The sequence below is a fragment of the Colius striatus genome, chromosome 1 (assembly GCF_028858725.1).
Source record: "Colius striatus isolate bColStr4 chromosome 1, bColStr4.1.hap1, whole genome shotgun sequence".
NCBI lineage: Eukaryota > Metazoa > Chordata > Aves > Coliiformes > Coliidae > Colius > Colius striatus.
The window spans coordinates 53,948,099-53,974,125 of NC_084759.1; the positions used below are offsets into that span (position 1 = coordinate 53,948,099).

Sequence of the window (26,027 nt, forward strand, 5' to 3'; positions counted from 1 at the left end):
GTTATAGCTTTGGGCAATCCTTTGGGCAAAGGATCATGGATTGATGTCATCCAGTTGGTATCATTACAGATCAAATGTCAAAAATCTTGTGTTTTTGAGAGGCCAGGCGTATTCCTGTAGATGAACACTAACAAGACTTTTTTACACAGGGGAGGGGTTAAATTCATACTATGGCCACTAAATGTAACAGTCTCATTTTCAACTATTCTTTAAAAAACTGAGCAATTAAAGGCTACTCCTAAACATCCCAGCACCACAATGGTTAATCAGACCAACCGTCCTTATTTGGGAGATACACAGGTGGCTGTCACAGTTTCTGTCACTCACAGCAGCACTATCTATTAATCACAGCATTAAAATAACAGAAGAGGAAAGCTGGGGTGCAGGAGGATTATCCTGGGACTGGTCCATACTGAAAACACCACATGACCTTCTTCACAAAACGCTAGTCAAAGAAAATCATGTGGTTGAGTAGCAGTGCACGTTCCCCTGGTGAAACTCTGGAAGGTGGCCCCTTCTCACAAATACTCCTGCTAAAAATCTTCCATGTACACTTAGTGCACAGAATTCTTTTGAAGTTTATTTCAGTAGACAACGATCTTTTCTTGAAGACTGTGAGCTGCCACTAGGGATGAGAATGGCTTTCTGGATGATGTATAGAATACATCTTCTGACCAAAATTATTTGTAATTTTTACTTTCAGTTTAACTTGGGTTTAATTGTCTCGATTTAAGCCTCTTGTGCTAACATTAAGCTGCTTTTGTTTTTACTTTGGATCCAATAATTTTAATGTTTCCTCCATATGGCAGTGGGTTTTCGAGGGGGAAAAAACAAGGTCTGAGACGGAGTTATTTGAATGAATTGAAATAAGGAAAGTGAAACTAAAAAACATAAACAGGAAATACCAAGCTACTGTGACATAAATGTGTGGAATATCTGAATGATATAAACATATTTAAAAATGTCAGAACATTTTTCACATTCTATGTTCAGCCTTTCTGTATCCACAGTGGATTTCATACACCTTCAGCAGCAGCTGGATATGCAGCACAGCTACTCCTCTGTGGTGAATGCCAGAGAATAATAGTTATAAAATACATTTCGGTGATTCTAAACAATGAATTACATCTCTCTGTCAAAAGTAGTTTTGTCAAGCACAACTGGCCCAAAGTCTTATTGTGTGGGTGCGGTGTACTTTGTTAGCCAAGTTTCCTTTCTCGTCACTTGGATTATTAACACAGGGAGAAATACGTGTCTGCCAATCCAGTTTTTTAGCCCAGCAGGTGCATTGGTAAATAATCTCCCTTTGAGAATATTTAACCATTTGTTGAATTGGTAAAACTAATGTTGCTTGACCTGATGTCCAAAATCTGGGTCCTCTTCCAGTTGTGACTGTGTCCTGTGAGGCCAGGCTGAGGGGCTTCATTCCCAAAAGCGGTACATCAGAGACTATATTCCTGTTAGATCTGCAGGCTGAAATCTTCACGAGACCACCCCAAACTCATTTCACATCAAGCATGGTAAGTTAGCCAAGATCTCCTACTTAACCCAGCTGATTTCAACTAAACATCTTTGGGACCAGTTGTATGATCTGTTCTCATCAGTCACCAGGCAGTTCAGGAGGCCTCAGTAGGTCACTTATAACCACAACTGACACAAATCCACCTGAAACAGGATCTGTGTGTTTCTTTAGTTAAAGTACAACTCTCTTTTTCCCTGTAAAGAAGACGTGAGATATGGAAGGTGGCTGGCTGGCACGTTTTTGCATCTCCTTCCTCTACCTGCACCTAAGTTGTAGGCTGCTCTCCATGGTTGGGTTCTAAGATGGGAAGTTTTTCAGTCTTGGCCAATCCAGTATTAGCCCAAATTGTTAAGAGTGCAAAGTTCTTGCCATGATAGCCATATGGCCATTTCTGAAAGACTGGTGATTGAGGTCTGGATGGTGGCAGAAAATGTTTATAAGTCATTAAAATCACTGTGACAGCAGCTGCATTTCATGCCAGGTCAGTCAGAAAACTAAAAGGTTAAATGGCAAGTGTACTTCCAAAGTACTCCTGTAGTGTTGGGCACTGTGGGATTACTGAGATGTAGGAGCTGTGTGTACCTGTTGGGCATGATAAATGTGGAGGATAAAGTTAGTAGATGCTTCAATTTGGGATCTAGGACCGGCACTAAATTTACATCCACCTTGTCCATGCAGAGGTCTTCAGAGAGCTCCTGGTTTGATCCTGCTGTGGCACGTGACACTGAGCAGAGAGGTGGGCACTGAGTCAGTGAGGGGGCTGCTTGGCATTTTTACCTCTTCAGCACAATGAAATGAACAAACAAAACCCCCAAAACACCGCAGTTCTAATTCATGCAAAGAGGAGAAAGGAAACTTTGGTCTTTAAAATCCTCGCCAACACAGAGCATAACATGCAAAGCACTCAGCTGCATTTGGCAGGGATTCCAGGTTTCCTCAGGGGTCAGAGCCCTCTTGAGGGGCTGTGTGGAGCCTGAGGGAGTTCTGCTGCCAGCAGTAATGGTCTGCACTTAAGAACAGGGGTATAACAGTAATCATTTCCCACTGTTCATCTGATGGAGAGTCTCTGTTTCTTGCTGGCATGCACAGGTACCCGAGTTATTTGAAGAAAGCAAAATCATTTCACTTGATGTTTCACACATCAAAAACATTCATGAAATCTGCCAAATCCTTTTGCCCTCTTTATAAAAGCGGGAAAATTACCTCATTGAAGTGATGTGAGACACTAGCCTTTGGATGTTTAAAGGTCTTTAGAAAACTTATTTTGAGATAGGCTGCTTTCTGACAGGACAGAAAGCAGCAGCCTCAAAATTGCTGTTTCAGAGTCTATAAACAGAATAATATATTCAGAGTATGCACTGTATTCAGAATATCTGTTTGTATCTTCTTGATCTTGGCAAATTTACTGATTGAGAAAATCTTACTGGTATTTTGTCCGACCAGCCTTTTTAAGGACACCTTCTTGCCACACCTCCCCTCTTCCCCGGCTCAGAGCCCTGATCCCGGGGTTTTTATCTCCTCCCCTCCTGAATGGCTCAGGGGAACAGGGAGTGGGGGTTTCAGTCAGTCTATTCCTGATAGCTTCTGCCCTTTGTCCCTTCTCAGGGCAGGTGGGCTCCGCACCAGTCCTCCCTGCAAGTCCGTGGGGTACCTCACACGCATGGCAGCCCTGCACGGGCTGCTCCGATGCGCACTTATTCCAAAGGCTGCAGCTCCTCTCTGCCTCTCGTGTGGGGCTGCTCTGCGACGTGCAGGCTCTCCAACACGGCCTGGGCCATGGCCGTCTCCCCACACAGTCCCTCGCCCGTCCGGGCTCACTCACATGGAGCTGCTGGTAACTCTCAGTCCCGCCATGGGTCTCCATAGGTTGCAGGGGTACAGCTTGCATTCTCGCTACAGTCTCTGGTCTATTGCTTCTCCTTCCTTCCTCCTTCTCTGGCTGAAGGGTCCGCGTGGTCGTCTCCATCTTGTACCACTCTTACACCTCCTGCCAGCACTTCAAATTCCCGTCCCCTAAATAGTGATGGCAGAGGCACCAGATTGGCCCAGCTGGGCTGGAGGTGGGTGTGAACCCAGGAGCTGGGGGAGAGTCCACAAACTCTTTACCGGGTCTTCACTGCAACCCGCTCCCCCTGTTACTAAGCAAAAGCTGCTTCTTGCTAAACCAAGACACTCTATTTTCTGGTTTTCTTTTTCTAGGTTTTTTTTTTTCCTTTCAGCATTAAAGGACAATGTACTACATATAGTCTTTTGTATAGGGCCTTCAGAAATGTTAAACAATGATGGGGAGTCTGTTAAAGGGGTCAGTAGGCAGGCTAGATTTAACTTCTCTAAGACTTCTTTAAACGTTTCTTTCATTTCTTATTACAGTGGAAGATAACTTCTGAAGCCAGCAACAATTTAATCCAAATTGCTAGAACCATGAGGGCAAGTTATGTAAGACTAGTCAACTAAAGTAAAAGCCAAATTGTACAAACCTTTACTTTAGGATTAGATAAAAACTGGACATTCCTCAAACGTGTCCCCACCAAGAGCTATGTGAGGAAATTGATTCATCAAAGCTTACCAGCTTTTTTTTCTAGATAAGTTTTCCCTCTGGTTTCCTGGTGCTCATTCCCCATTTCCTTGGCCACAACTGCTGTTTTGGAGCCACACTGAAAGGCTGCCAGGGGTCTTTCTTTTCTTTCACGTGGATTCAGGTGACGCTTTTTAGAATAAGAGGGTTTCTTGGTGCCTGCTGCACTACCCTGGGCAGGAGCATCATTGCGTGCCTATGAGAGTCTTCCCTCCATGCAGCTCATGCTTGCTCCCGAAGTGATGCCTTTGTGGATGCCTTGTGCTGAGTCCATTGCCCATGTCCTTCCACATGGGCTTTCATAAGCTTCTGACAAGCCACAGTATTGTATGTCCAGGGACTATTTTACTGTTCAGGTGAGGGAGCCCTGGAACAGGCTGCCCAGGAAGGGTGTGGAGTCTCCTTCCTTGGAGATCTTCAAGACTCACCTGGACACGTTCCTGTGCGACCTGATCTAGGTAAACCTGCTTCTGCAGGGGGTTTGTACTAGATGATCTCTAAAGATCCCTTCCAACTCCTACCATTCTGTGATTCTATGACTGTGTACATGTAGGAAGAGGGCCTGAAAACTAACAGATACAATCAGTCCATGGAAGACCAATTGCCAGCACAGCCGTACTTGCTTCATTTGCTTGATATGGAAGAGTCTGAACTATCCATTCAGAAATATGCAAAAGTACAATGGGGACCTGGACTAACAACAACAGGATTTACAAAAAATACCCAAAACCAAACTCAAAGCACCTCACCCTAAGGCTGAGATTAGAAACAATTTTTAAAACATGATCTGCAGTATAACTGAAATTTGGCACAAACATGGTCCACCTTGGAAAAAAAAGTCTCTGTTCTGCTTACCTTTTAGTAAATATCATACAATTTATGTACACTTTTTTTTTTCTTCTACTGAGATTTGACTTTGCTTACTAGTTTGCTTGAAAACACTTGTCAACCTGAGTTCAGCTCTGCGCTATACAGAGCGAGCTTGTATAGACAGTGATCTGTGGCAAGCACACAAACAAAACCAAGGGTCCCTGCCTTTTAAACAAACCCATTTCCCTCCCCCTTCCAGTCGGTAAACAGCTTCTGTCTGCAGATTTGGTCCTTTCTAGGAGACATTTTTAAGATGCCATCTGACCTGTCCAGCAGCCTGATAATCCTCAAATCATCTGCTCACCACGCTTATGTGGAGATGTCACCGAAAAGGCTTGTTGACAACCTTCTGCTGCATTAAACAGAAGTCAGTAAAACTGCCACTATCTTACTCACTTCAACTTTACCACAGGGTTGAATAAAACTTCTCCTTCTGACAAATTGAGAAAGACTGTTGACAGAAGAAAACTGGATGGAAAAAAATTAGTTTAGGTTTCCAGTTTGCTTTGGGTTAGGTTAAATTGTCACTGATCTGTATAACAGATTGCAAGCTCTTCTTAGAAAAAAAGATAATCGACAGGTGATTATTTCAGAAGGTTGAACGTCCTTTCCATGCACTTTCTCACACAATGCATTTTAAACCACTACTGTGTTTTATTTTACTATGAAGTTAAAATAGTTTAATTAGTGTTTATGTCACTTATTCGGTTTTTACTTTTTCACACAAATTCATCCGTTTGTTCTCAGGTCTTGAGAAGAACTTTTATGGCAAAAAGGCAGTAACTTAGTGATCAAATGCAAACTGTGATATTACAAGCATTTCTGAATCCTTCAATCCATTTTTGTATTGAGCAATAAATACTAATCTCTGTTAAACTGTTTTATTACATATACAGCATGATCCAATCCCAAACAACTCCTTAATCCACTACTTTAATGATAGTCTATGGATTAAGGGATCTATACTGTACATTGGCACGGCACACTGAGTTCAGGTTCTATAGATGAATGTTTCTGTGATCCATTTTAATGGCATACAAGCCATCGTAGTATTATGATGTCAACAGCCTGCAGATTATCTACTGGCTTTCAAAGCATCCTGTAGTACAACAAGGTTAATGAGCCTCCCTAAAGGTGAAAACATTGTCAAATGTATGGGGAGAGAGGACTTGGAAATAAAAGTGTACAGAAATGCCAACAAATGTTTTACATACAAACAACTATAAGATATACAGAATGTTTTGAGTTTTGAAATCTTCCAAAATAATGATGTTAAGAAGGGCAGTCTGCTTCCTTGGTCTCCCTCCTCCTCTCCTACATACGCATCACCATTTTCTCCTAGCATCCTCATTTCCCTCTTACAGCTTGGCAAGATTTCACGTAGGAAACTCATCGTCATGGATTTTACTCTTTTTTCTAAAGAAATTTGCTCCGAATAGCCCCATGTCTGTTCTATTCCTGTTCCTAAACTACAGCACTACCTGCCTCTTTCTAGGTAAAACCACCAGCAGAGGCTCTTTAGCACCACGTAAGGCAAGGAAAAGTCCCCAGCACCCGCCTTCCCCTGGCACCCACGCTCAACGGGTCAGGTGTTTTTTTTCCTGAGCTCTGCCTGGGGTCAGGGAGAGGATGCGTTGCTGCAGACGGCAGTCCAGGTCGGAGCCGCCGTCGCTCCGAGGTGCCCTCGGCGGCCCCGCTCCTGGGCAGAGCGCTGGGGCTCCCTCTCCCGAGCGGCAGAGCTGGCACCGCGTTAGCAAGCCCGAGGTAATGTACGTAGGGGAGGGCATCTGGAACTGTTTCCATGCATCGTTCATCACTAAGTGACTGGCTAATGCTCAGGAAACAGGCCTTCAGTGAAAGTGAACCTCTCACCCCACACCCACACCCACACACACACCCACTCCAGTGAAAACGTTTGCCCTCTGTAGAGCACCCACAGGGAATATGGGAATGTATGAGGAATGAAGAAGAAAAACAACACTGAAACCACACCACTTTTTGTAACAGGTCACCTGCTCCCACCTGGAAGACTGACAAGCACATCTCTCTGCTCCAGGCCCTTCTACAAACTCTGTTCCCCCACCCGCCCTTGTTTTCTTCCCTCTAATTTCTCCCAGCCAGTTTATAGAGCACATGGGGTGCGTGCTGCTTCCCAGCATGAAAATATTTTGACTTTTCTGAATTCCAGTGATTCCATGCAGCCACTTTCCTGTAATCATCTCCCAAAGTTACACAGTATGTACCAGCATCCGAATTGGATGGCGACAAATTCACTGTAATGTCCTCCTGATGTCTGAAAACAGGCCTCTCGTTCTTGACGTCACTTATCGAGCGTTTGCTTCGATTTATGGCTGGATCTGTTCCTGTAGTTTCTGCTCCCTGCAGCTTCACCTCAGTTACTGGCCCTTCATTTCTTTTTTTTTCAGATGTTTCTCCCTTTTTTGAGTTTCTTGTTCCACCTGTTGGTGATGCTCGCCAACAGCTCACCTGGGCAAACGTTTGATTTCAAAGGCGGAGAACTGGACTTGGAGAAGCCACCTCTAAAGAGTGTTTCTGGCCAGGAGGTTGGGATGGGAAAGGGGTATTTACCTTTCTGAGGAGCTTTCTGTGACCTGGGGTGGAATCTGCATGAACAAGGCTGCTGATTTCCCCTGGTTCAATAGGATGGTGGTAGCAGTGGCCTTCTGCCCAGGAGGAAGAAGTGATTGCCTGAGCTGTGATTTTCAGGTGGTTGATAAATGGAAGATGGGGTGCTTTGGGTCCTTCAAGGCAGCAGAGAGAGATTTTCTTGGCAAAATGATCCTGTCTCAATATACCAGGGCTATTCAATCCATTTTCACCAATATCCACTTTCCATCATGTTAAATGCACAGACTCCAGACATACTCTACGTGGATTTATGGTGGATTAAAACACAAAGGGCTGCTGGGATATGCAACAAGCTGCAATTCTCTTAAATGGAACGGTGCAGTGAACAGACGTGGGGAAACTCATCTTTCACACATGAAAGCTGTCCTGTGTTTACTGGCTTAGTCTAGTCTTATGTCAATACAGTTTTGGGTGAGGTTCCCCAAGATTTTCTTGTTGCTGGAAAGCAGGTTGGGCTCTCCTCATCTACAGGAGGAGATAAATTGTCCCAGCAATTTAGGAACAGATGTATCCCAGCACTTTGGCTCTGTGTGGATGTCATGGCTTAGCAAGGAGCCGCTTTTGCTTGGTAACAGGGGAAGGGGGTTGCAGTGAAGACCCAGTAAAGAGTTCTCAGACTTTCTCCCAGCTCTGGGGTTCACACCCACCTCCAGCCTGGCTGGGCCAATCTGGCACCTCTGCCATCACTATTTAAGGACAGGAATTTGAAGTGCTTGGGAGGAGGTGTAAGAGTGATACAAGATGGAGGCAACCACATCAGAAAAGGAGGAAGGAAGGAAGGAGAACCAGACCAGAGACCCCACTGCAAGCCATGGTGAGAACGCAGGCTGTACCCCTGCAACCCATGGAGGGCCATGGCAGGACTGAGAGTTACCAGCAGCTCCATGTGAGTGCACCTGGACAGGCGAGAGACTGTGTGAGAAGGAGGCCATGGTGCAGGCTGTGTTGGAGAGCCTGTGCGCCGCAGAGCAGCCCCACACGAGAGGCAGAGAGGAGCTGCAGCCTTTGGGACAAATGCACATCGGAGTGGCCCATGCAGGGCTGCCCTGTGTCTGAGGTACTCTGTGGAGGAGCAGGGAAGACCAGTGAAGAGTCTGTCTGCCTTGAGGAGAGACAAATGGCAGGAGCCATTGGGAAAAGACTGACTGAAACCCCCATTCTCTGCCCCTTGAACCATTTATGGCAGGAGATAAACACACAGGGTTGAGCTCCACTGCCATGAGATCTCCTAATTCTGAAATAGTTCTTGCACTATACATAGAGCAAGTGTGCTGCCCTATTAGCCTTTTGACTGCTCAAAGTCCCCAGTGCTTTGTGACTCCCATTCACCTTTCTTTTGGCTCAAAATCCTTTCTCTTCCTTTCCTTGCCCTTGCTTAGCCACTCATATTTTCACCACCTTTTCCATTATCTGTTAATCTACTCTGCAGGCCAAGTCCATCTCTTCTCTGCAAAAGCCAATGAGTTCCAACCAAGGTCCTTTGGGTAACTGTGCAGTGAGGCTGAAGGCAGTTTCTCAGGGGCTGAATGTTTCTTGGTGGTGCTGTGGAGGTGCCAACCTCTTGGCTCCTGCTGCTGTGTCTGAGAAGGCCACATCAAACAAACGGCTCTAGCACCTTCCCTACGTGCCATTCTTCCTCAGGCCCAGAAACACAAACGTGCTTTGTAGAGGACATCAAACACCACTGCTAGCAGCTAGCATCTGAATAGAAGACTGACACTGCCCCTTCACTTTCTCTGTGCCATGAAGCTAGAGCCAGAAAGTAGGAGATACAGAGGTGCAGCCTGTGGGAATGCTGTGAGCTGCTCCATGGCACGGGAGGTGTGGCAGGAGAAGGCTCCCACTGGGTGATGGGTGTTCTTGGAGATGGGAGGCAGACAAGGCACTCACCGACTCCCCCAAACACTTGGTCAGATAGAAGACCAGGCCCAAAGCAGTACCTTCACCACAGAGGCCCTTTAATGCTGCTGGCCAGCAAAAATGAGTGCCTGTTGGAAAGAGGCACAGAAACCTCAGCAAGATTGGTGCCAACAGTTATTTCTTTCCCGTTTTTGCCCAATGAGCTGAGGAAGACATCCCTTTGTGTTCGCATTACCAAGAGGAAGGCACGTCATTCCTCAGCTGTTATGATGCTCATTTATCTATTGAAAATCAAAGTAAATGAGTGTCAAGAGGACATTGATGTGCAATAGCTTCAGGCAGCAGCATGGTCTTTTTTCTATTCAGACTTCATACAGGCTCCACTAAAAGACTGTTTATTTTTATCAGCGTGGCTCATTAATAGTTCTGTCGTACTTCTGTTCTGCACTGCCTCTTTTTCCCTTTCTCCTGAAAAAATACCTGCTTTAGTTACTAATCATACCATTAAGAGATCATTAAAGAATGAGGAAACGAGCACAGAACAATGACAACTGCATCTCCTTCCAGAATATCTGGTTTGCTCTTCCATAGCAACCCCGTGCTTTCAACATCTCAGAAGACATTAGACCACCATTACAAAAAACCCAAAGTGTATGAAATACTGCAGCTGAAAAAAATCCATGTGCATTAAATGTACATTGTAACACTGTGGTTGCTGTGAAGCTTTATTAAGAGAAGGAACATTGGTAGGCAATTATCTTTTTTTAGACTGTTTTGCCTAGTCCATTAAAATCGCCAAATGGTTTTCAGCAGCACAGCCTGTGAGTCATTCCACTTTCATCATTTGTTTTCCATCTGAGAAGTTCCAGGATCGCTCTCTCTGATTAATTTCCATGTGTGGTTATCACAAGTTTAGCTGAAACATTAGTGCACACGAGGTTTTGTGAGGAGACACTGAAACCAACAGCAGTGACAAAAGCATCATGATCCAGACCACCAGTAGAGCTCTGTGACTCTCTTCTCCACATACTCTTCACACACATATGGCTCCAAGGGTCTGAGCCCCAAAGATACTGCTGCTGTAAGATTCACAGCCCCATACGCACCTGGGTGCCTGACTCTTGAGGATGTCAGTGGGAGTTTGGCTCATAAATACCTTCTGAGCACCCTGGAAAAATGTTGTATGGGCTTAATCCAAATAATGGAAAAAACCACACATTTAAAAGCTTTCCAGTTTTAAAAAGGCAAAGCTGATGAATGGTGTTTTTTTCCCAAAATACAGAGGGGAAAAGACACTGAAGAGACTTAACTAACATCCTCATGTTCCTCAGTTCATTTACAAATCAGAGGGGCATATGTCATTTGGAAATGGGCAGGCCAGGCTACCCCAGGCTTCCCATCAGTGATTTATGTAAAACCTGCGCTCAGTTGCGTAGGGCTGAAAAAATGAGTGTTTCGGCTTCTGACAAAACCTGAAAGCTGCTCTGCACGCAATAGTGACAGTTGAGCCACTGTCACCACAGTGTCCTGCCTCCACTTGACATCACAGCACTAAATGCTGTTGCTACAAGAGACTTCCATATTGTGGGAGATCTGCCCCTGGTTGGCTGTACCCGGGCTCCCATCCTCTCCAGGTTGTCATGGGGAATCATAGAGAGACAAGGGCAAAGAGGGTCTGTCAGGGACGACATATCTTTTTTCCCCATTGCTGGCAGGCCTCATCAGCAAAGTGGGGAAGGAGAGCATTTTGTGTACCTGGGAGTTTTGAAACTGAAAGGGAAAAGACACGTGCCAGGAAGGGGCAGGAGACAAGTCCTAGGCTCTCCACCACCTCATGCCACATCATGCCTCATGATGAAGAGTTCCACAAGGAGTTAAGATTGGGGAGAGCAGAAGGCCAAAGGAGAGAGGCATTAGTGATAGAAGGGAGAAGGAAGAATCTCTGCCAGCCACAGTTCACTGGACTTACGCTGAAAAGGGTTAACGCTATCATGCTACTGGTGATGCCAGGAAACATTTCTTTGCTATCACATTATGTCAGATTCAAGTGGTATCACCCATGACTAATATGCAACATTACAGAGGGAAGTTGAGCGCAGGTCATTTTCATGCTTCAGCACAGCTCTTCAAAACAGCGTATTTCATTTTGCTAGGAGGGGGAACTCACGCTTCCTGACACCACTTCTCTGGCAAAGTGATGTTAAGCCAGACTGGAAAATTTCTACACAGCCCTCTGACAATGAAAAGCAAATGATGTGTCAGGGAAAGAACAAACATATATGGCCAAATCCAACGACACTAGAAAATTTAAAAGCTCCTCTGTGAGGACTTGAGCTTGAAATATGTGGATGTGCCTTCTGAGGAGTGGGGGCACTGGTTTGGGGTGTTGTTTCATCATCCATCTCCTGTTCTTATAAAAGCTGTTGGAACTGAGTGTCTTGATCTAAAATGGGCAACGTGCTGGAGGGTAGGGATGGGAGATGATGGGGCAGATAGGTGGCACGACTCAAGCTCCTGTCCTTAGGAAACTTGGCTGAAATATCCACACTACTGGAGGAGTTTGCTGGGATTAGGCTTTTGTGCCCCAGCATATTTGGGTAGCATGGCAAGGAGAAACATGTTCTCAGTCTAGACTTGGGCTGATGAAAAACAAAAGACTGTCAGAATCCCTGCTCCATTTTCAGGACCCTTTTCTTCTCAATTACTTTCACAGAATCTAAGAATCCTAAGGGTTGGAAGGGATCTTGAAAGACCAATGCATGGCAGTTATTTCCACACTGATATACGTAGCACCTGGGGAGGAACAGCCCCATGCACCAGTACAGGCTGGGGATTGACCTGCTGGAGAGCAGCTCTGCAGAGAGAGACCTGGGAGTGCTGGTTGACAATAAACTAAACGTGAGCCAGCAATGTGCCCTCGAGGCCAAGAAGGCCAATGACATTGTGGGGTATATTAAGAAGAGCGTGGCCAAGAAGTCGAGGGAGGTTCTCCTCCCGCTCTTCTCTACCCAGGTGAGGCCTGGTGTCCCCCTCCAGCTCAAGAGGGACAGAGAACTTCTGTAGAGAGCCCAGCGCAGGGCCACCAAGATGATCAGGGGACTGGAGGATCTTCCCTATGAGGAAAGGCTGCGGGAACTGGGGCTATTCAGCCTGGAGAAGTCTGAGAGGGGACCTCATCACTTTTAAGTACCAAAAGGGTGGATGTCAGGAGAATAAGTCAACATTTTTTGTAGTGTGCAGCAACAGGGCTGGGGTAATGAGCATAAGCTGGAACAAAAAGTTGCACTTATACTAACTTCTTTCTTGTGAGGGTGAGGGAGCCCTGGCACAGGCTGCCCAGGGAGGATGTGGTCTCCTCTGGAGCTTTTCAAACCCCACCTGGACTCGCTCCTGTGTGACCTGACCTAGGTGGACCTGCTTTAGCAGTGAGGCTGCACTAGATGATCTCTGGAAGTCACTTCTAACCCCTACCAGTCTGTGAGTCTGTTCTATCTGCACAAATAGAAAGCACTTCTGCTCCGTTTGCAAACACTGGCGCCGCGCACACCGGGTAAACAACTCTGCTTTGTGCCAACAGTCTGGCTACGGCTGTCCGCGACGGGGCACAGAGGACACTGGTAGGCGCGACTTGGGACGAGGCGCTGGCGGGGCAGCAGGGGCTAGCGCCGGCGCTGGCCGCGGAGGCGCGCCACGGCAGCCCGGGGCTGCCTCCCCGCCGGCGCCGCCTCAGCCCCGACACCTGCGTCTGACCCGGGCGCTGGCCCCGCGCAGCGTCCGCGGCAGCCGGGGCACGCGCCGCTCCCGTGACGCCCCGTGGCCCCTCCCCCGCACCCCCACCAGCTCCCCCGGGCCGCCTCACGCACGTGGGGGGCGTGGCGCCGGGCAAGCCTCCTCGCCCCGTCCCGACCAATCAGCGCCGCAGAGAGCGCCGCCGCCCCAGCCAATGGTGCGCGGGGAGGGCGGGGCCGAGGCGGCGATGATGGCGGCGGCGGCGGCGGCGGCGCGGGTGGCGCGGCGGGCTGGGCTGCGCCTGGGGAGGTGGAGACTGTGAGTGACGCGGCGCCGCGCGCGGGGCGGGGCCAGCGGACCCCCGCCGCCGCCCCTCCCCCTCCCCGCCGCAACCGGCGCTCCCAGGGTCTGTCCCTCTCCCCCCCCCCTCCCTTTCCCGCCCATCCCGGCCCTTCCCACGCCCGGGCCGTGGCCCTCGGGCCGCGCGGAGGGGCTGCGGCCGCAGGCCGGGCTGGGGCGCGGCGCGTTGGCGGACAGTGAGCCCTGGGCTGCCTGTGGGGAGGCAGCGAGGGTCGTGCCGGGGTGTAGCAGGGCGGCGGGCGGGGCCCGTCGTTCCCGCCCCCGGACGGCCGCCCGCCGCCCCTTGTGCGCCGCCCCGCTGAGGGCACCGGTAGCACGCGGCACTCGGGCAGTCGGGACGCCCACACAGAAATGCGTTTCTTCCGACCGCCGTGAAACTGCTCTTGCCCGGCTGTCCGCTTTGCTGCAGGTGCTGCGCCGGCAGTGACCCAGGTCTTCCCCGTTCCTGCGCCGAGAGTGCTCGGGGAAACCAAGCGGGATGTGGGAAGCTGGATCTGTACCGTGGGCTTTCCTTTTCTTAAAGGTGTACCATGTTGCCTCCTCCATTCATAAACCACCCCGGCAGAGCAGAGCATAGATCGTGATGTGTGGAGAAGTGGAACCCTCATCCTCGGCTTGGGGAGGCCTATGTGGGTCTGGAGGGGTGATGTGTCCCCGTGCCCCTGCAGCTGCCGTGGCTGGACCAGGGTTGTGTATGCAATGTACATTCTCTTGTGGAATGAGATAAAGTGGGATCAGCGGGATCTCGATTGGCTTGAGAGTTGGGCAGAGAGGAACCTCTTGAGGTTCAACAAGGACAAGTGCAGAGTCCTGCATCTGGGAAGGAACAACCCCATGCACCAGTACAGGCTGGGGGATGAACTGCTGCAGAGCAGCTCTGCAGAGAGAGACCTGGGAGTCCTGATTGATAATAAACTAAATATGATCAGGGGACTGGAGCATCTTTCTTGTGAGAAAAGGCTGTGGGAACTGGGGCTGTTTAGTCTGGAGAAGAGGAGACTGAGGGGAGATCTTATTAACATTTACAAATATCTAAATGGTGGGTGTCAGGAGGTTGGGACATCCCTTTTTTTTCTGTTGTATCTAGAAACAGGACAAGGGGTAATGGGATGAAGAGGGAACACAAAAGGTTCCATTTAAGCATAAGAAAAAACTATTTCACTGTGAGGGTGAGAGAGCCCTGGCACAGGCTGTCCAGGGAGGTTGTGGAGCTCCTTCCTTGGAGATCTTCAAGACCCACTTGGATGTGTTCCTGTGTGACTTGATTTAGGTGGACCTGCTTCTGCAGGGGAGGTGGACCAGATGATCTCTAAAGGTCCCTTCCAACCCCTACCATTCTATGACTCTAAGTCCTTTCCCATAGGCTGGCCGAATAGCTGTCAGGGCACTGACTTCAGGCAAGATGCTAGGAAGAGCTCTGCTCTAAATAACTCGATCCCCAGACAGGTCATTTTGCAGAATCAGGCTCTGAGTGACGTGTGCTGTATAAGATCAGGGCTCCACTGACCTTTCTGCTGGAGATCTATGTGTTTTTGATGCCCAGCTTTAAGTTTGCATGTTACCTGCAGACCACAGTGATTGTTTGGTCAGTGCTAATTTGAGGAAGGTTTTCAACACAACATCTAGGGGGAGAGCAGATTTTTTAGTATAGATACTAGACAGACAATTGAGTGCCAATTCATTTTAATATTTAAAGCTTTAAATTCTTGCAGTCTGTGCTGAGGCTGTGATTCTGTACATATTTTATAGTTGACAAAAGAGTATGCAATAAGAATATGTAATAACCATAAGATAGATGTTACTGTCAACATCCAATATTAATGCAGGTGTTCTTAGTCAACCTCAGGAAGAGCTGGACTGCTTTGTGTTGTGCTAGAAGAAGTGTGAAGAACCTATAAAATCCACACCAGTCTTTCTTTTGGGCAGGAAGGGTCTTCAGAGGGATCTGGGCAGGTTGGAGTAATGGGCTGAAGTCAATTGTGTGAGGTTCAACAAGGCCAAGTGCTGGGTCCTGGACTTGGGTAACAAGAACCCCAGGTAATGTTACAGGCTTGGGAATGTGTGGCTAGAAAGTTGTCCAGGGTAAAAGAACCTGGAGGTGTTGGTCAACAGCGATCTGAACATGAGCCAGTAGTGTGCCCAGATGACCAAGAAAGCTGATGGCATCCTGGCTTGTATCAGAAATAGTGTGGCCAGTAGGACCTGGGAAGTGATTGTCCCCCTGTACTTGGCATTGGTGAGACCACACCTCCAATTCTATGTTCAGTTTTGGGCCCCTCTATGAAGGAAACTGAAGTTCTGGAAAGTGTCCAGAGAAGGACAACAAAGCTGGTAGAGGGTCTGGAGCACAAGTCTTATGAGGAACAGCTGGGGGAACTGAGGTTGTTTAGTCTGGAGAAGAGGAGGCTGAGGGGAGAAATGATCACTCTCTACAACTATCTGAAAAGGGGTTATAGCGAGGTGGAGATTGGTCTCTCTTCTCCATTAATGAATGATAGGGCAAGAGAAAATGGCCTCAAGTTATGCCAGGGGAGGTTTAGATGGGACATTAGGAAGAACTTTTTCGCTGAGAGGGTTATTAAGCTTTGGAACAGGCTCCTAGAGATCACCATCCCTAGAAATATTTAAAACACTCACCATCCCTAGAAATATTTAAAACACACACAAGTGAGGATTTGGTTTAGTTTAGTGATGGGCCTGGCAGTGTGAGGTTAGTGGTTGGACTCAGTAATCTTAAAGGTCTTTTCCAGCTGTAATGATCCTGTGATTCTATGGTTCTTGTCCGCAGTAACACTGTCGGGCATAGCACCCAGAGTTGTTTTTCTAGCCTACTTCTTTCAGCTTACTTTCTGGAGAAGATACATGGCTTTGGGGTTTTCTTTCTTATTTTCCTATCATAAAGCTCATTTTTAACCAAAATTATTCAGGGCTGGCAGAGGAGCCCAACTGCACACCAGTGAGGCTGCTGTCTTCCAGCCATGGTCAGAAAGAGTTCCACTGGCTTGTGCTGCCAGGAGCTGCTGAGCCCCACAAGGCCCCTCGCTGAACTCCCAGGAGATTTGGCAGCCTCCCTGTGGTGAGAACTGCCTGCTCCTTGTCATCAGTGCTACTCTGGAGGCCAAGGGGCCGCCACATAGGTGGAGACCACAGAATTTGAGGCATTCAAATGGTTAGATACCAGAGCAGGATGAGGCATGAGGAGTCCTGACTCACCTTTGAGCTGGGCGGCCACATAGCCGTGTGCAGCGGGGAGAGGAAATACAGGGATTACTTCAAGTGTTTGCAAATGTCCAGTGCAGGGCCACCAAGATGATCAAGGGACTGGAGCATGTTTCTTATGAGGAAAGGCTGCAGGATCTGGGGCTGTTCATCTTGGAGGAGACTGAGAGGGGACCTCATTAATACTTATAAGTATTTGAAAGGTGTATGTCAAGAGGATGGGGCAGTCCTTTTTTCTGTAGTGTCCAGTTATAGGACTAGGGGTAATGGACAAAAGCTGGAACACAAAAAGTTCCACTTCAGGAAAAACTTCTTTCCTGTAAGGGTAAAGGAGCCCTGGCACAGGCTGCCCAGAGAGGCTGTGGAATCTCTTTCTCTGGGGGTTTTCATTCCTGAGTGACCTGATCTAGGTGGACCTGCTTTAGCAGGGAGGTTGGACTAGATGATCTCTAGAGGTCCCTTTCAACCCCTACCATTCTATGATTCTGTAATTGATGTATATGTTGGTTTAATTATCAGCTCATTGGTCTTTATTGGGAATTTGCAGGTGCTGTGGGGTCTGGATCTGGTGCCTGGGTCCCACGGTGCTTGTTGCCACACTGTTGTGCTGAGACTTCAGTTGTAGCAGGTGTCTCTGCTATGGTACAGCTGCCTTTCCAGCTGCTGCCATCATCTCTTCAAATGGATGTTGTTGCCTCTGCAAAGCCACTGTGTAGTGCTGCTGTCAGAAGGTGGCTGGTGTATTGCTGTCATTAGTAGACAGGAGAATCTTGTGGTTAACAGAGCTGACTTTGTTTACTTGTGACGTTCCAGAGCCTTTTGGCCTTTCCCTGACTGCAAAAGGAGTTTTTTTTTTTTGGTCATCTTGGAGAAATAAAAAAACCAGCAGTAAAGAGCTTTTTTTATTTAACTAACAAATGCAGCTGTTCGTTATGTTGTTGCTGTTGCCAACAGCTTCAAATGTGCTTTTAATGACAATGTTGCAGTAAAGCGTGGGCTATGAAAACCTTCTTGCTGACAGATTTTTGTGATGAGTTCTCTTTGGTTGATGATTACACTGTAAGAGAAGAGTATTGCACACTTCAGCACAATCATCTCTTTGCCCTCAGCCGGCCAAGAGCAAAGAAGGTGTGAGGGGTTTTTTTTAACATGTATTTATTTACATTGCATATTCCAGACAGATCTACACTCACCTGCCCACGATAAATCTATCAATAGCAGCATCGTTAATCTTGCTGGAGTCCACCGCTGCTCTGTCTTGTGTTTCACACTCCCGAGTTGTGTCTACTTGGCAAATTAGTGATGATGTTGTTTTTCGTGGATTGGACACTGGAGGGTGCTAATGCAATGAGAGCCGAAATTGTTCTAGCAAATTAAAAGGTTCCCCTTTGTTACTTGTGAAATACTTTTGTTCCTTGTTGCGACATTTAAATGGAAAGACGTGAATCGTGGTCCTTGCAGGTAGCTGATCCTGCTTAGTGTATATACAGTTATAACCAAGAATGTCAATAAAGTGTTAAGTCTGTGAGGGATTTCTTTCCTGAATCTCAATCCCACCTCCCCCCCCAAAATCACTCATTTGATGTTCTACACATTTGTAAGTGTGTCTTTCGAGATTATGGCCTCGGGGTGAAATTTATTTGAAAGTGTGACTTTCTAGTGATAAAACCACTTTATCTGGCAAAACTCTTGAGCCGTATCTGCAGAATCTGCTTTTTCCACAAGGTCACTTTGGTTCACCTAAAACTAATGTTGTTGTGTAGCTGGCGAGGTGAGAACCCGTCTCACGTGGGAGAAGGAGAGGAGGGACACCTCGAACACCACTAATGGAGCCCTCGGTGTTGTGATCCTCCCTCTGGGGAGGGACCTGACAGAGCCTCGGTTTAATGTTGCAGCCACCACTTGCGGGATGGAGCTCTTCAGCAGTCATCACTACTGCCAGGTCAGGAGAAGCAGGTCACAGAGCTGAGCCTTAGCTCTGGCGTTTTAAATTCACTCAGACGTTTTTGGTGGGGTTAAAATTACATGTGGAGGTCTTATGTCAGTGGAGGCATTACCTGTCCATGCTGCTCCGGCTTGCTGCTGAACTGGGTCTCCACTCTTCTCTGCTCTTGGCAGAAAGACATAGGGCCAACATAAGCTCCCCATTGTGCACTCTGGCAACTCTGTACTCGGCATTGAGGACTGTGAAACTAGTGCCCAAGCCAGTTCTCATCCTGGCAGCAGCAGAGGTATGATGGCAGCTAATTAATGCTAATGGGAAGCAGGGTGCAAAGCTGAGTGTGTCCAGCTAATCGCTGCTGGCACCCCAACTAGTCTGCTTAAAACTGACGGAGTTCTGGACAGTCCTGCCCCATCCTGTACTTGCCTTTGTAGACTTGTTAACCAAGTGAAAGCTGGTATTCCTAAAATATGTGAGCAGAACAGAATTTTGGGTACAAATGCCCTTTCCTTGTAAGTCTGTTTCATTTGGTATGAGTGGCAAGTGAGTTACTCCGCTGTCTTGTTGCCCTTTGCAAATGAATTTGCCTGGTCCTTCCTGGAGAACATTGTTGCCTTTCTGTATTGTATTGGTCAGGTTTTGTTCTGGCCCAGGTGTTGCAGTTTGCTTAGGTATGGCTTGTTTCATTTTTAATTTCTTTTAAAAATATGCATCTTTTTTCTCTGAGTTGCTCCTTGATCTGAAGATGTGTATGAGCATGGAGAAAGAGCCTGTGGATGAGGAAACCAGAATCCCCTGCCCTTCTCTTCTGGTACCGGTTGAGAACCTGCCATTCACCTTGCAAACAGATGCACGGCCAGTTTCACAGCAAAGTTACGGTGGCAAAGTTATTGGAAGCAGCAGCAGCAATGTATCCAGCTGCAAGTTTCCATTTCTTTTGCAAAAAGAGTTTTAGTATCTTACTAGAATACGGTTATAAGGGGATGTGAGCAGAAAGGCTTTTTAAAATCAACGTGGTAAGTAGCAGTCTGCTTAAGAGGAGATAATGGAGTCTAAGCCCACACAGATAAAGATCTGCTGGACAGTGTGTTTGTCTTGCTTACCAGCTTTTGAGACAAGACTGCTTCTTCCATCACACTTCCATGCTGAGGAGCAGGGAGCCAGGGCACGCCTCCTGGCCTTGTTTCAAGAACCGACATGCTAGCCATGGTGCCAAAAGGATTTGCAGTTGCGCATTTTATGTAGGCAGTGTCCTAATTTATCCCAGGAGACCTTTCTGTGGGAGAGAGGGTTCACAGACCTGCCACCAAACCTGCCTGGTCACATTGAGTTTAAATGCTGCTGACTGTGGAATGCCCTCTCTAGGCCCAACACCACCCCTCTCCATGGCCCTGCATGGGGAAGGGGGACATTTGTTGCCTTGAGGGATGCTCAGGGCCTTCCAGTGTTGAGCCTTCACATGCCTGTGCAGTATTTATTGGCTACTCTAAAGGCTGGGTGAGTGGAGCTCCTAGGGTTTTTGTGCCTTTTGGGAGATCAGGCTGCTGTGCTTGAAATCTCTTCTCTCAAGAGTCATTCTGGAACGTAAAAGCCCATTGATGCTATGTAGGGTTTCAGCTGATGTGGTATGTGGTATTCAGTGTGGTATTTGCTTCTGTCCTCTGCACATCAGGTGGCCTTCCGGTGGTGGTCTCCCCCAGACCCCTTTCTCATGCCTCTGTGAGCTCTAAGCATCCTTGTTTGCAAAGGGGAAATACTTGATTCACCCTTACTTTGTCAGCCAGACTGTGCATGGAGGTGTTTCTCCAGCCATTTTCACACCTCTCTCTCCTGCCCCGTGAGGCTGTGGAGCACAGCAGGTACACAGAACTTCAACTGCAAGTATATCTGGAGGTCAGCTGCATGGTGGCTGAGCTCCTGGGTGTTTAACAAGTCCCTTTCATTATTTTTCCCTTATTTTCTCCTTGGTACTATATTTACTTCTCAAGTCTCCCTGTGTACTTTAAATCTCCTAGCATCCATCATTGGTGTAAATAGGACTGGCCTGTCCCTGTGAAAGGGGCATGGCTGAGGCTGCCTGCCTCGCCTTCTCCAGCCCTTTGTGGGCCAGGATGGACCAGTTGTCATGGCCTGAGCAGCCAAACCTGCTTTCTTCTCTGCCATTTTAATTAGAAATGGTTGGCATCAGGGTCTGTGTGGCAATGAAAGGGAAATGATGAAACTTTGAAGAATTTGGGGGATAAAGTTGATCTCTAGATTTTAATGTACTCATTCCACTTAAACAGTTGATACATTTTATTATTGAGCTTTCAGGTGACCTAATTTCCCTTAATACTGTACATTTAGCTTTATACATCTGCACCTAATTTGTAAAAAAGGACTTAATGAGAAACTTCAAACAGTTTAAATGTCAATTACAAAGAAAGCGAGGTTTTAAAGTTCCAGTAATCTGTCCATATTGGTCATCGAAACATGATCCCAGGTGGACGTTAATTCAAGACAGATGGCATTCCAAAGGCACAATTACAAAGAGCTTATATATTTTCAACACTAACAAGCTGTCACGCTATGTTGTAGCTACACTTCCAATACTGTATCACCACAATTGCTGCTTTATCTGCTGCAGCCTCGGTAATAAAGGGGTTTGATTCCCCACTCTTGATATGGTCAGTGGGATTTTGGCAGGCGTGAACTGGAGAGCAGGGTTAGTTAGTGTGAATATCTTTCATTTGCTCAGTCTGTTGGGGGCAGGGGGAGCGTTTCTTTTTATGGGTTTTTTTTTAAGTTGGTGAAATGCTTTTCAAAGGAAGGAGGGGAAATATTTAATATGGGCATAACAAGGCTAGCTCATTGCAGACATAGTTCTATTTCCTGGCAACGTTCATTAACTTTAGTCTTATCAGCTGCTAGGTAATAGCTACGATGATTTGTTAAAACCCTCAACATCCTGGATGGTTTCAGTTTAAAAGTCACAGAATCCCAGAATCTCGAGGGTTGGAAGGGACCTCGAAAGATCATTCAGTCCAACTCCCCTGCCAGAGCAGGACCACCTAGAGTAGGTCACACAAGAACTCGTCCAGGTGGGTTGTGAATGTCTCCAGAGAAGGGCAGCCTGTTCAGTGCTCCCTCACCCTCACAGTGAAGAAATTCTTCCGTGTATTACTTTGGAACCTCTTGTGTTCCAGCTTATACCTGTTGCCCCTTCTGCTGTCATTGGACATCATTGAGAAGAGCCTGGCTCCATCCTCCTGACATCCGCTCTTTACATATTTGTAAACATTAATAGGACCACCCCTCAGTCCCCTCCAAGCTAAAGAGCCCCAGCTCCCTCAGCTTTTCATCATAAGGGAGATGCTTCACTCCCTCCATCGTCTTTGTGGCCCTGTGCTGAACTCTCTCCACGCAGAAGGACGTGGAGCTTCCTGTCCTTCTTGAGCTAAGGGGCTCAGAACTGGACACAATATTCCAGAAGCAGTCTCACGAGGGCAGAGTCATTTGAAAGCCTTTGGTTTAACACATATATTACTCAGAAGACTGAAGTCTGAGGGATTGACTTGACTTGCGGTGGTGTAACTGGGCAGCAGCTCGGCTGCAGAAGCGCTACACCCTGCGCAAAAGGCGGTTTGAGCTATTTTTGGGTTTCTGAAAGTATTTGTAGGCCTTGAGGCAGAGGTGGAGGGGCTGGACAAAACCAGGTCAAGGTAGGTCTTTAATGTTGCTGAAGCATCAACATAGTTGACCTAGTTGAAGATGTCTTTGCTTTTTGCAGGGGAGTTGGAACTAAATGACCTTTAAAGGTCCCTTCCAACCCAAACCATCCTGTGATTCTATGTAGTAGATAGCAAGGTTTGTTGTAGAAAGATGATGATTAGTGTCAAGGTGGGCAGTGATTGCATAACTGCACAAGAAGAGATAATTAGGCATAATTTCCATTACTTTTCTTTGTTTCTTGAAAACAGGTCACAAAAAAGCAAGACTTGCACAGCTATGACTAGATAGTGTATTAATGGGCTTTAAAAATTCTGTGCTGTTAGGAGCAGAATTACTAATGCTCCCCAGGCAGGTTTTTCAGCTCCTATGGGCACATATATCCTCTAAAGAGGGACCGAGAATGAAGAGCTTATATTTCTGCTACTTTATCTAATTTTCACTGGAAAGTGGGGAAGAGACAGGCTAAGATGCTTCATCCTTGGAAGTCAGGAATCAATGGTGAAGTTGTGCTCTTTAATTTTTGTTTTTCAATAATGAAAGGGGTTTTTGAAAGCATCTTATCCAGCTTCCTTTGTGGAGGAGACGCAAGTGCTATTTGAAACATGCAGCTCACCAACAAGTGAAATGGAGTCCCGAGCCACTCTTGAAACAAAATGCCAATTTTACCTACAGTTTTACTAGGTTTCCTGGTTTATGCAGTGGCATTTGAACAGCTTCTAGTAATTGTTTTTTAGCAGAACAACAACAACAAAATCAAACAAAACCCGATAAACACAACCAAAAGCTCATTAGCGCTGTATCTGGCATGCCATGAATCGTTAAATCTTTATATAAATGCAGAAGTAATTTGTAACAAACAAAATCCTTTTCTTTTTTTTCTTCTTCTTTGAATGACTTCTGATGTTTTTCTTCAGACTGTGGAAGTACAGTGTGTTTTCCAAACATCAACTGTGATTACCAGAATAGAGGAGGAACTAGTGCGTGTTTTAATTAAACATTACGTATCATTCTTGAGCGTCAGATATGTTTAGTGGCAATAAGTGAATAAAACTATGTGGGAAACAAAAGGCAACAAATAAATGCTTAGGAAAGGGTTTTTAACCTACATTATTTTTAACCTAAATTTGATGTTAGTGTGCTTTGCTCTCAAGTGGTTTCCCCTTGGATTTTCCCAGTGCTTATCGGGGTAACATGCCGCAGTCTTTTTATTTAGATCAGGCTTCGCTTTGAGAGTTAACTAATTGTTCAAGCCCAAGTGGGAAACTTTCTTGCACCTGGAAAATTAGGAGAGCGAAAGCAAGAGACATGTCCGCATCCTTTCCCTGGTGGTTCTTCACCTGTGGATTTGAACTGCAGCGGTAATAAAAGTTTTGTGGACCTCATTTTATGTGAGATCATTAAGCGACAGGAGAATTCAGGACTAGCTGCCCTTCATAATTCAGGACACCAAAAGGTGTCATTTATAAGCTCAAAGCGCCTGCAGGAAGGCAAAACAGGCTTGTAAAACCCACACTCCAAACCCTGAAAGGGAACCGGTTTGCACTGCTGGCCACAGCCTTGGAGTGGCAAAATTGCAAAGGTGGGGGAGGCTGGGGGTACAGAAAATGGGAAAACACCTGCCTCTAAAAGTTGATGTAATAGACAGGTTTTTCACACTTCTTATGCTGATATCTCTTTTGTCCAAAACAACCCCAAAACATCCTGGGCAGTAATCCCAGCAAATTCTTACCAGTTGCAGTGCCCAGCTATAGGGCTTACTGTCTTTCCTGCTGTAGCCTACTGTTTTGCTGAGCTGCTAATTTGGCTATAAAATAAGTTTCTCCTGACTTTTAAATAATATTTTGTAACTGGTGACCTTTGCCCATTATGTGGGCCAGGCCTTGCTTCCTCATTGCTTGAGAAGGAGTAGCAGCATGCATAACACTGGAAATGAGGTCTTCCACAAAGTGGGTGATAGGCACACGTGCCTGGTCTTCATAAAACTGATTGTTGCAACTCTAGACAATGTAATTTGCTAAATTCACAATATGCTGCTGCTTTATGGACTCAGAAAGACTGAAAGGTACTAGAATGGCAGCTGAGGAAATGTTGAGTCCACTGTTCGTTCTCAGAGCAGGTACTGCTTTCCCTACATGCTCCCCTCTTGCTCCTTAAATGGGAGTTGGAGCAATCATTTTAAGACAAAAATGTAGCAATTGCTACCTGGAAATGAGGCATCTGTATCTGTAATCCTATATGGCTGGGGCTGAACCCTTCTAGTCCAGCCAATGTAAGCCAACTCTTCATGGCCTCATTAACATCCCGTGACTGCAGCTACTTGAGTGCCAATTTGCACCTTCAGAGCCTACATTCCAGTGAACACCCCATCTGCCTGCAGTGTCTTTGTTTTATTAATCTGTATTAGTTCAATTGCTGTGTTTTTATGCACACTGATTACAGCAGCAACTGGCTATATGGCATGGTATCCAAACTGTTGTCCCTGCATACATCGATCACGCAGGAGCCAGAGAAGCAGCTGCACTTCAGAAGCATATTGGTATTATTCCATTTTCTGATGCTGCTTTTGTTGCCTAGATTGACATGCTCAGGGCCCCAAACACTCCACTGAGTTTAGTATGACCCCAGGGCCTTTGCAGAGTCAACTGCAGGACTCAAACCTTTATATCCACTATTAAAAGGCAGTTATGTGACTGTTTATGTTAGAGCCAGGTGCTTTGTTGCCTGTGGACATGCTGTTATGTGACCATGTTTTTTTTCTTTATGGTCAAAATGTGATAAACATACTTAGTACCTTACTCTTCGTAAATGATCTGTCTGCCTTCAGCAACCACTCAGATTTCCACAGGAAGATGTGAGTCAGAGTTTTCCAGCTCTCTGTCAGCATGTGTCTGTGGCAACATTCCTGTTACTTCTGTAGTTTCTTTTTGAAGGACACAGGATTTCTAGGTGGCATGTAATCAATAGCTATTTAATGACATTTTTTTGTGGTATTTTTCATTTAAATTCTGTAATTTATAGCGCGTTTCTAGTTTCTGTGGGTTCATTTATTCAGGTTTTGGATATGAATGCTACTTTGCAGGCTTATTGCACTCAATATTTGCTTTTTTTTTTTTTTTTTTTCCAATTAAATCTGTAGCAGTACAAAGGCACTGAAGTTTCTCTGGCCTGGGTCACTACCAAATAGCGACTTACTATACTGAAAGATATACTGCAAGTTTAAAATCTGTTTTCTTACTATTTCTTTGAGAAGTTGATAGATGTGAAAACCATTTAACAGTTGGGATTTTTTCCTTCCCTGCTAAACTAAGCCACTGAGGAAATCTTCCTACTGCCACACACTGCACTATGTCAGAAACACCGTTATGTTATAGTTGCATCATTATCTAAAGGAAAAATTGAGTGTGGGTTTGAAGTCGACAAGTGATGAAAGTAGCCCTGAGGTTGTCAATTACAAAGCCAAGGCCTGGAATTGATAAGTTAATGGCCAGTTCTCTTCACACCCCCTCGCTTTGCTCCCTGCTCCTTCCTTGCCCACAGCAGCTTTACTGCTCAGAACATAAAGAAAAGGCTCCTGCCGGTTTGTGTCCCAA

General features: G+C 46.4%; 1 protein-coding gene across 1 annotated transcript in view; it reads left to right on the forward strand.

Annotated features, from left to right (window-relative positions):
• The first annotated feature begins 6,596 nt into the window (after positions 1-6,596).
• Positions 6,597-26,027, forward strand: part of CLYBL (citramalyl-CoA lyase) — a 178,901-nt gene continuing 159,470 nt past the window's right edge. The window contains exons 1-2 of the mRNA XM_061997500.1: positions 6,597-6,731; positions 13,054-13,523. Coding sequence (XP_061853484.1) covers positions 6,597-6,731; positions 13,054-13,523 — 605 coding nt within the window. The remainder of the gene's footprint in view (positions 6,732-13,053; positions 13,524-26,027) is intronic.